Genomic DNA, 10,491 nt, shown 5'->3' with positions numbered 1-10,491 from the left:
GATATATCCAGTGGCGTGGCGTGCTTTGATATATATCGATATTTCCTCATTTGAAGCTATGGTAAAGAATCGATTATTAAGGTGTTCGTTGCGAACACCCTATCAATCGATCCTTTTCCATAGGTTTGAATGGCAGACCAATCGATTTATCGCAAAGCACGCCAAGCCACTGGATATATCGCAAAGCACGCCACGCGCGCCGCTGACTGCGCTGGTAATTTTACCACCACGTCAAGATGGCTCAAGAGTTCATGTACCACCACTAATTTGTTAATTATTTTGGCGATAGTTTTTCAGATTTTGCACAGACTGAAGAGAAATTAACAAAGTTTCAGAATTCTTTGAATAATTGATTATTTACTTCGAGATTTGCGAAAAAAAAAACCATTGACATTCGACAAAGACACCTCTCTTTATCTCTTAAAATAGTAACAGCAGAAACCTGCAGGGGATAGTTTATGCGTACGCAGCACATAGGTCAACAAATCATTATTACGAGAGGGTCGAGAGTATGGGTCAAATGACTCTACTGAGGCCGGCAAAACGTTTAAGGCAATTAGATTTATATCAGGTAGTTGTGTGGCCTAGCCGTCAGAGCGAGGTCAAAAACCCCTGACGCATCAAGATCGCAGCGCCGTCTGACAGAAAAAGTGTCATAAATGTGGCAGCACTGACTAATTGCGATAATTTCCGTGCGCGCGACCCATTAATGACGCATCCTTATCAGTTTTGGCGTTGGGAATCGTTACGCTACCGAATTTTGAATCGTCCCTTTGGAATTAGGGCCATTGCATTTCACAGTACTCGATTTACTCGCGTGTTTCATTTTTACTTTCTCGCTCCCATAGGGTAGAGAGGAAGTATTGTCATCCTCCAAAAAAAAAAAAAAAAAAAAGTTGAAATTTCATCATTTCTAGACGTTTTAAGGTCCCAGGAGTAAAAATAACCATACTTGAAAAAATGTGTGTCCGTCCGTGTGGCGTCCCCCAAATCTGTCTACAGCGATATCTCAGAATCTATCTGTTCGATTTCATTCAAAATTGGCACAGGACACCATATCTATGGTCTCCTTATGCACGTCCAACGATTTTGAGGTACGCTAAAATTTGGGGGGGCTACGCTCAATTGTCCATTTTTAGCAAAATCACACGGAAAGCTCATTTTGAAAGACTGTAAATTTTGAAAAATGTCTTTAATTCTTTAACAATGGGCATCAAGCACATCACCTGGGTCATTAATTTAAGTTCCAAAAAGATCTTTGGACTAAACTCAAAATTCAAGAGATACGAGGCCCAAAAGTAGGGCACTTTGCTCCGCGAAACAGCTCATTTTCAAGGACTGTAAATTTGAAAAAAAAAATAAAAAAAAATGCCTTCAATTCTTCGAAAGTTGGCATAAGAGCACCACCTGGTTCATTAATTTAAGTTCCTACGAGGTCTTTGGACTAAACTAAAAATTGAAGGGTTACGCGTCATATAGCGAGGAGAGCACTTCGGTCACACGGAGAGCTCATGGACTGTAGATTTTGAAAAAATGCCTTTAATTCTTTGAAAGTTGGCTCAAAAGCACCATCTGAGTCATTAATTTAAGTTCCTAAAGGATTCATGGACTAATCTCATAATTGCAGAGGGGCCGATAGGAAACGCTCAATTCTCTGATAAATGAGTCGGAGCGCTTCTAGATAATAGCAGCAAACGCTTTGAGTCAGGTGAAACCTAGGAATTCAAATGCATTATATAATGCATCATATACTATTTCCAAAATTACTCCGTAGGTAATCACAAAGCAAAATTAGACAACTAATTAGATACATACTCACATTACAAAGGTACTATGAATCATCAAGCTAACGCCAAGAACTGACACTTAGATCTTTATTAAAAACTAATATGTTTGTTGTTAATGAATTTAGAATCCCGGCAGATTCCATCTTTTGCGGTTCCTTTTTACGAGGTACTAAGCACAAATATAATGTAATAATTCGGCACAAATATGACTGATTTAATGCTTGTTAATGAAGGAGGTTATAATTGTTATAACGTGACGTTTGTTGACTTGTCTCTGGTTGACGTTTGTCGATGGCGCTCTCTATTGTTTTCGCTTTGAGTTACGGGGATACGCGGTAAGGAGATGGCGCTCCTGGCGGGCGTGTCGTGAACCTTCCAGCAGGTAGATTCGCCCGCCAAATTTAAAATTTGGGAGATGCTAAGCGAAAACCGTTTAGTTTTAAGACTATTTGAACATCGAATAGTCATTCTACCCATTCAAGTAGATATTTGATGGCTTTTGACCGTGCTTAAGGAGAGATTATAATATAAAATCGTATCTGAAGTATGATGTCAATGAATCTAATGGATCCTAATGAATCGTAGAAAAGCTAAGATTTTTACGGATCGCCATCTTTGACAGGAGACTTAGTTAATCAATTACATATTTAATTGAAGATGCCTCATAAAATCAACAAGTCGAGTCCGAATATATGAATTCACCACATATCGCGAAGACATTTACAATGAAGTTCAATGGTTTGAATAAAAATTTCATAACTATTATCCTGTGATCAAAATTCCAATCAAACTTTATGATTTTGTAAAATTGGCAGTATTTTTCTAAATATTCCAGTAAAAGTGTCTATGCCGGCGCGAAGCGCCGGCTCGAGCGAGAAAGTCCCGTGCGGTCCCCGCACCAATCCGCTAAGCGGATGGGGGGGCGAAGCCCCCCAAATGCCGGCGCGTAGCGCCGGTACGCGGCGCGAAGCGCCGCGCATAAATTGGCCGGAGGCCAATTTTTTGATGGCGTGTACGTATGACGTGGGTACCGTTTTTCCATATTTAATTTGATTAAGCGCAGCACAGTATAACTTTGAGGATCCATCGATGGACGTTTCGCATCATTTCACCGCTACTCTGGCACGGCACGTAGCCTTCTCAGAGCGTTCACGTGTTCCCCTTCACTGTGCATAGGTGGGCAATTTCTCGACATAGGAGCACTAATTTTTTATCATTTTCATAATCCTTGATAGCTGTTGTAGCGCGCGCTTTTATCAAGCTTGTCCTCCGATTTTTAAGCTTGGTTCTATCACCTACTAACACGACAAAACAAAACAAGAAATTCTGGTTTTGGAGATCTTGCAGCTTCATACAATTGTTTTTAATAATAATAAGGTAGTTTACATTATTTTGCAGGGAAAGCAAGGCTAAACGGTTCAACAATTTCATTTAGAGTCAAAAATGAGCTCTGCTGAGTACCAGCACACGGGGAGAAAGTGTCAGAGGTTTTCCCCTAAAATTGTGGCACGACCACAATTTGTTTATTGATATGGGCATTTTCAATTAATTGTCGTAGTACCGCAACATTAGGGGAAGTAACCTGATTAATTTGGTTACTACGTACCACCACAATTAATGGGGAATGTTAATATCATCCAACAACCCCTATACATCTTTTTCCCGTGTACAAGATCGGGGGGGGGGGGGGAGAGAGAGAGCCTGAAGAGATGAATTGAAATACTACACTCAAAACAAGGTATGACTCTGAGACCCATAAAGAATGGCTCGGAGATCCATAATTTCGAACCAAAGTGACTTACCGTCTACAGTATGACTCTCTGAGCCATACCTTATTGGTCGTGAACCTATAAGCATGGCTCCACGAACTATATTTTATGGCTCCATGATCCATAACTCGGCAGGTAAATCACTCTTCCCATACTTGTTTTTGAGTGTGATGATTTGGGGTCACACCATGAGTTTATAACGTCTTAGGCGTTTTTAACGGGCTCAGGACGTTGCATCCACCTGCGATGCATCCACCCAGCCGTTAGGTTATGTTAGGTTAGGTTAGTTTACGTTGAGTAGGTTAGGTTAGGTTAGGGAGGTTAGATAAGGGTGGATGCATTGCAGGGGGATGCAAAGTCACGCACCCTATTTAACCCTCAACGGTAGATTACACTCGTCAGTGAGCCCAGCTTAGCATCCCACAAAATCCAAAACGGCATCGAAACGACGCGCGGCACGACACTTCGTCGCTCCTCTGACGTAAGTGCGTATCTCGATTTCTGGATGAGCCCCAGAGAGCATGGGCTTATATGTAAATCAGGGCTCACGTGGAAATTAAGATACGCCCTTACGTTAGCAGAGCGACGACTTGAGTGTGATCCTCGAGCCGTTCACCGTATTAGTTACATACAGGCAGGCCACATATAGTGTTTGCGTCTGAGTCAGTTTCTGAATCGTCTTCCGACTCAGGTCTGGATACTCGGAGGACGCGCTGGGACGGCTCTTGGTTGGGTATTTCGTTGACGATCAGACGGGCCTTCTTTGTTTCCAAGTACAGATCATCAGCCTTGATTTGCCGGACTGTCAACATCGTCAAATCGCGATGGAGCGGGCACTTTGAGTCGAAGCGGCAGCTTTTAAATTTGCCGGAGATGATGTAGTTCATGTAGTCCTTAGAGTTGCAGAACAGCTTACTGTAATGGTACCTCTTCCCGGCCAGTCTCAGCGCCAGGGCAACTCGCTTGTAACTGCTCCAACCGGGCTCCAGATCCACGGCGATTTGCCTCACCTGCGAACGATAATAGCAATATGCCTCTGTAAGTATAGTGAAGTATAGTGAACTTTAGCCGGAACAAAGAGAGGAGTTATTTCTTGTTAGAAAAGTCGAAAACTTTGTCGATGAGCGCATCGAAAAAGGTCATATGGACCCTCTACTGAGAGGTCTAAGAGACCCTCTACTGGCCTGTTAGCGACAGGTGGAAGTTTTTAATTTCGGGGATTCAACAGTTCCTTATGGACAATTATAAGGGAGCGATAGTCATCACCCTAATTTCGGCTGTTGACCTACCTACATTGTGGATGTGAACCGAGTACTTCAGATGCAAGAACTGAAGTTTCAGAGTGTGATCCAAACTTCAGCAGCTGGACCTTGTGTTTGCAAAACGAAACTGCCAACAAACACGTTGTTGGACATCAACCATGTAGGTAAGTCAACAGTAGAATGCTGAAGTCCAGAAAGTAAAAGCTTCCACCATGGCGCATCGAAAAAGTCTTATATACACTCGTAAATACACAATCTGTGTAAGAATTATGTGTTTTTAAGCTCCCTGCTTCACGAACGATGCACGGCCTAAGCTCCTCGCTTCACAAACGATGCCACGGCCCAGGTGAACACTTCGTAAGAGGAGTCGTTCCATTCAAAGCTTTGCGCACTAGGAATCAACACGAACTTCAACACAACCGACACTTCTGCGCGCAATTCGTAACGAAGCACATGGTCTATATCAATGCGAGGAAAAACGTAAATATGGACAGCGCTGGTTGATAGAGCCCCGTCTTGTCACGTGTGTTTTGTGGGTTGGCGTCGGCCATGTTGAATATTGCGTAGCATCCCAGTGCGCAAGGACTGGATGGAATCAAGGCGGATAAAGGAAGGTGGTCGCATTTCGATTTTGGCTGCCATCTTGAAGATCTGTGACGTCAGGCGGGTACGGGTACGCCGTGGCGCGCGGCGGCACGCGGCGGTACGCGGCGGTCGGGTTGACTCCCCCTGCCTCGTCCGGCCCTTGTACCCGATGTACCCGATACCGCGTGACGTCAAGAGGGTACGGAATGCGACCACCTTTCTTTATCCGCCTTGGGATGGAATGACTCCTGTTAGTCCTGTTACGAAATTTTCACCTGTACCGTAGTGTTATTTTTGAAGAAGGAAGCTTAAGAAAACGTAAATTTCTTACGCAGATTGTGTAGTTTGGAGTGTGTTTCAGACATTCTTGATGCGCTCATTGTAATTTTTGAACCATTTTCCTCATAGAATCACTCTTCTTCTTGCTCTAAAGTTTGCAACAGGCCCATTGAGTAGAGTGCTTTTTCAAACATTTTTGACTCGCAAGTAACTAATTATGTACCTTTATAAATCACCAATACAACGTTTTCTAAATGGAAAGCCCATACAGATTTATATTTCTCAGTTTAGTATGTTTTTATAAAATATTTCAATTTTCAGTTTTAAGGCATTGTCTTCACGAGAGCGATTTGCGGAACTTCGGACGAGCTTGTTCCAGGAGCTTTTTATAATTTAGCTATAAATTGTTCCACAAAACCTCAGATCATGGAACTAATTCCCCCAAACTGCGCTCTTTTGGACAATGCCTAATACCTATACGTATTCACTGACCAATTTTACCAACTTTATTTTTACACATTAAAAATCATTATTCAATTATTACCCGGTCTTTGATACCACTCTGTGTCGTTAAGGAGATGAAGACCGACTTATTGTATGATGATGCATAAACGAATGCAGTTTCGTTTACCGCTGCCAGCAACCAACCGAATTCTGTCCTCATGACGTCACCCTTGCCGAAAAACTCACTTCTCAATCTAGTTTTGTGCTTTAAATCGCATTTAATTACGGCCAGCGTCGTTAAGAGCAGAAATGAACCCCAAATAGCCGCTGAAAAAAGTAAAGAAAAAAACGAAGTGGATTAAGATTAATTTAAAATTATTTATACTTGAAATTAATCAACTGTCCTATAGGTAAATTTAAATTAAAACCTGAACAGTTATTGCCGAAATTGTTATTTCTTTTCTATTTACTGTCACGTGTATGATTGGAAAGTTTTTATATCAATATACTCCTCACAAGGATTGCCCATATAATGTGATTGAAAATTTAATTACGCACAAACAAGGGACTCCATCAAACACAAATTTTCATTGAACCATGCAGTTTTGTGATTTTTATTAACTTACCGTTACAGAATAGTCGATGTGATAAATAGGCCGGTCTTGATTGTTGGACCATGACCAAAAATATAAATCGTTCGGTCTTTACATTTAAGTTTGTATAAGCTTGAAAACCAAATTGTGGAAATTATGGAATGTTCAATTAAATGAATGCTGCGTTTAGGTAGCTGAAACACACAAAAAAGAGCCCGAAGCAGTAAGTAAGTTTTCAACCTTCATTTTCTCTCCGCCCATTCTTCTTTGGCTCCTAAATCTTACAGCGGAAATTTGAAATGGAAAAACGAAGCCGTAATTTTCATGGCCACTGATTTGCCAATGAAAAAAGTACAAAATACAAGAGGAGAAATACTATGGTTGTGACACACTTTAAGGTAACTACGCACCCGCTTTGTAAAAAAAATGTGGAATTTTTCTTTCAAATTTTGTACTTTTTGCAATGGAATGCCTTTTTTATCCCTTGCAGTGATCTATTCCCATATAAGTTATATTCTCTTAAATTTTACTCTAGGTTCAGAAAAATTATCCTCATTTTAGATGCTAACTTGAGAGTAGCCTGAAACTTTCCTTAGTTACAATTTAAAGGTCTCTTAAGGAAAAAATGTGTTTCAAGAACGACAATGCATATCAACAGACGAGTTAAGAGCAGCCTCGATGCCACATCTGTCAAGAATATGTAGCAGTGCAAAAATACTCGAGGGAGTGAAAATTAGAATCGTCCATACACACGCATGAAGCACATAATGAGACTTGAGGAAGAAAAATCCCAAACCCTAGTCTGGAATCTAAATATTCTTTTCATAATGCATGAGGATCTTGATCTCCCATACCACCGTACGGTGCTTCGCCGTAGCTCTAGCAATTTGTAACGTTCACATTAAATTTGAAGGGGCATTAGCTGTGAGCGGTTTGTTCCCATCTCTTTCATTACTTCAATTTTTGGGTACATAGTACCAGCCAAACTGGCCTCGCCCAGTACTTGAGTTTTTTCGTTGCATGCCAGCAAAGTAGCACAGAAAATATATGTCACCTATCAAATTCTTTCAGTATATACTCCGAACAGTTCTTGTGCAATTTCGGTGGTTAGCAAAAGGTTATCAACAGATAAGGGTGTTTTTTTCCTAGAAATGTTGATCCATCGCGGGATAAAAAAAGATAAAATAGGCAATTGCCTTTGAAGAATGAGCTTTTATTTGCAAAAAAAAACTCAATTTTATGATAGCATGCAGATTAATTGTGAGAATAACAATGGGCCTGTTGCAAACCTTTGCTGGTGTAAAAATAAGAGTTGCCTCTATCAGTAAATGTCTCAAATATCACTTTGAGCGCATTGGCAAAGTTGGAAATGCACTCCTATAACTCCACAATCTATGTAAGAGATTTGCGGTTATTTGGGCTTCCCGCTTCAAAAACGATACTACGGCACAGTTTAACATTTCGTCACAGGAGTCGTTCCATTTAACCCTTTCGGAATAGCACATAGAGTATATAGAGTCGTAATGTACGTGGAAGAGCTGGCGCCATGTTCTGCTCGACGAGTTCCGAGTCCGGTGTGCGGGGTCACTTTTTCGATACATATTCGATCCAAAATGGCGGTGTGGAATATGGCCGGGTCCCCGTGTATCGCAAACAATCGATTATGTATCGAAAAAGGGACCCGGCGCCGCACAGGAATCTCGGAATTTGGGACCTGGAAATTGCTTGAAAGTGGCGCCAGCTCTCCCACTTACACTACGACTCTATGTCTATGTACTCTATGCAATAGCAATACCCAACATAGCCGACGCTTCCACGCGAAATCGGGAGCACAAAGTAACAAATGGTTAGAGTCTCGTCCAGGCACGTGTGTTTTGGCGGATTGGTGTCAGCCATGCTGAATATCATGTAGTATCCTAGTGCACAGGGGTTGAATGGAACGACTCCTTCTAACGGAATGTTCACCTGTGCCGTAGTATCGTTTTTGACGCGAGGAGCTCAAAAAACCCAAATTTCTTACACAGATTGTGAAGTTAGGAGTGCATTTCAAACTTTGCCAATGCGCTCATCGTGATTTTTGAGATATTTACTAATAGAAATAATTCTTATATTTGCTCCAGCAAAAGTTTGCACCATTAAAAGAGTTGTGATCCGGTACAACTTAGTATCAAATAAAAATGTTGTATGACGTTTGCCAATACTCGGATTTATCACCCTCATGGATTTTTTCCTCATTGAGATAGAAATGTTTCAAGCTTTGAAATTCTATTCTTGGTGCAAAGCAGCAACTTTTTGGTTCCTCCAAAATTTTCGACATGAGCTTCCCTTGAAACGACGAATTTCCATCATTTTAAACTTCGACTAGAGGCCGTTTTGTGATAAATAATAATATTGACTTACGGCTTGCGCCAACATTTTTCTTTATTTCCTTCATTACAAACGAGAAGTCACAAAGGTGGAGGAAGGTTCTTTTGAAAAAATTTGCTCCCATTACTCTAAGGAGAGGCTTTTGGTAGGACTAAGAAGTTGCTACTTTAAACCTATGGACATTCTCGAAGTTTATTTATCCCCATTAGAAAAAAGAGTTTTGGGGTGGCTAACGACTTTTGGATAACCCTGTATGTATCGTGTGCTTTGGCACTCTTTTCGTTCGAGTCTATGCATTTCAAAATGTAGCTCCGATTTCGTCAAAAATCGCGTGCCTATTCACATCGCGAGTTATACGACGTTTTAAGGTCGCACTTTTATAGAACGAATCTTTACAGAACTCTACAAATACTGAATATGCTTGGATTAGATACATGGGAACGCCCTCGCCTGAACGAAAAAAGTCCCACAAAACTTGGTTTATTTGATGGACATTAATGATTCATTAATGTTTTACTTGCATCCATTGCATTATTTTCCATTATTTTTAATTGCAATTTTAATAATTGTAATATGTTTGATCATTTCTTTTACTCTCTGACCGCAACCCTCTATAGACGAATTTATACTGCTGCGAATTTTCTACCAGTATCTTAAATTTTCATACCTTCAGTGTTGACATCTACAATGAATGATGATTTCGGCATAAACGGCTCTGATATTGCTAACGTGTCGAATAAACATAATTATCAATCAAGCAACCATATTTATTCAGATATACAAGTTATTTACATAGAATATCCAATCAAGTTACCTACCTCTTGAAGGATAAGAGAAAATAGTTTTATTGAGTAAAACTTTTCATATAACTAGTTACAATGTATGACAAAATTAAAACGTATCAAAATGACAATAAACTTTACATTCTAATGCTACAATTAGTAATTGCTTCGCTTAGGAAAAGATCAGTTTCACAAAGTGCCGCTGAAAATGTACGAAAAAGTAGAAAATTTATTCGCTTTATTTAATGCAAAAAATTACTAAGCGAGGATCCGCACCCACATCCGCAATCTAAAACTATGACGCCACGCAAAAATAAGCCATGTTGACTCAACTGCCTTTCTGTTTTTACAGCAATTTCATTGTCATGATTGTGTGCTTAAATTCTCCCATAGCTCCATTGACGCGTCGGCACTTAATCGATTTTTTTATATCATTCTGTCATGTCATATAGGTAGTCATGCCAATCGCCTCGCGGTAGATCTACCAACGAGAGTATTGCCGTGCTAAGGAAAAACGCCGTATGAACCTCCAGGCATTGCCAAATTTCTTTTGATAAAACAAGAATTTCCTGGTAAATTTATGAATATTTTCTCTCCAATTTTTCAGACGATTTTGCTCGCAA

The 10,491-nt window shown here is 40.5% G+C and overlaps 1 protein-coding gene across 1 annotated transcript; it reads right to left on the bottom strand.

The window, feature by feature from the left end:
- Nucleotides 1-2,791: 2,791 nt before the first annotated feature.
- Nucleotides 2,792-10,236, bottom strand: LOC109039464 (uncharacterized). Its single transcript, XM_019054946.2, has 4 exons — nucleotides 9,905-10,236; nucleotides 6,753-6,913; nucleotides 6,227-6,453; nucleotides 2,792-4,566 (listed from the first exon to the last, which is right to left on the bottom strand). The coding sequence occupies exons 2-4, from the start codon at nucleotides 6,802-6,804 to the stop codon at nucleotides 4,177-4,179; spliced, it is 669 nt and encodes a 222-aa protein (XP_018910491.2). The 5' UTR covers nucleotides 6,805-6,913; nucleotides 9,905-10,236; the 3' UTR covers nucleotides 2,792-4,176.
- Nucleotides 10,237-10,491: the final 255 nt, after the last annotated feature.

This window comes from Bemisia tabaci, chromosome 1 (genome assembly GCF_918797505.1).
Source record: "Bemisia tabaci chromosome 1, PGI_BMITA_v3".
Taxonomy (NCBI): Eukaryota; Metazoa; Arthropoda; class Insecta; order Hemiptera; family Aleyrodidae; genus Bemisia; species Bemisia tabaci.
The sequence above is the reverse complement of the archived record's forward strand: the minus strand, read 5'-3'. Positions and strand labels throughout refer to the sequence as shown.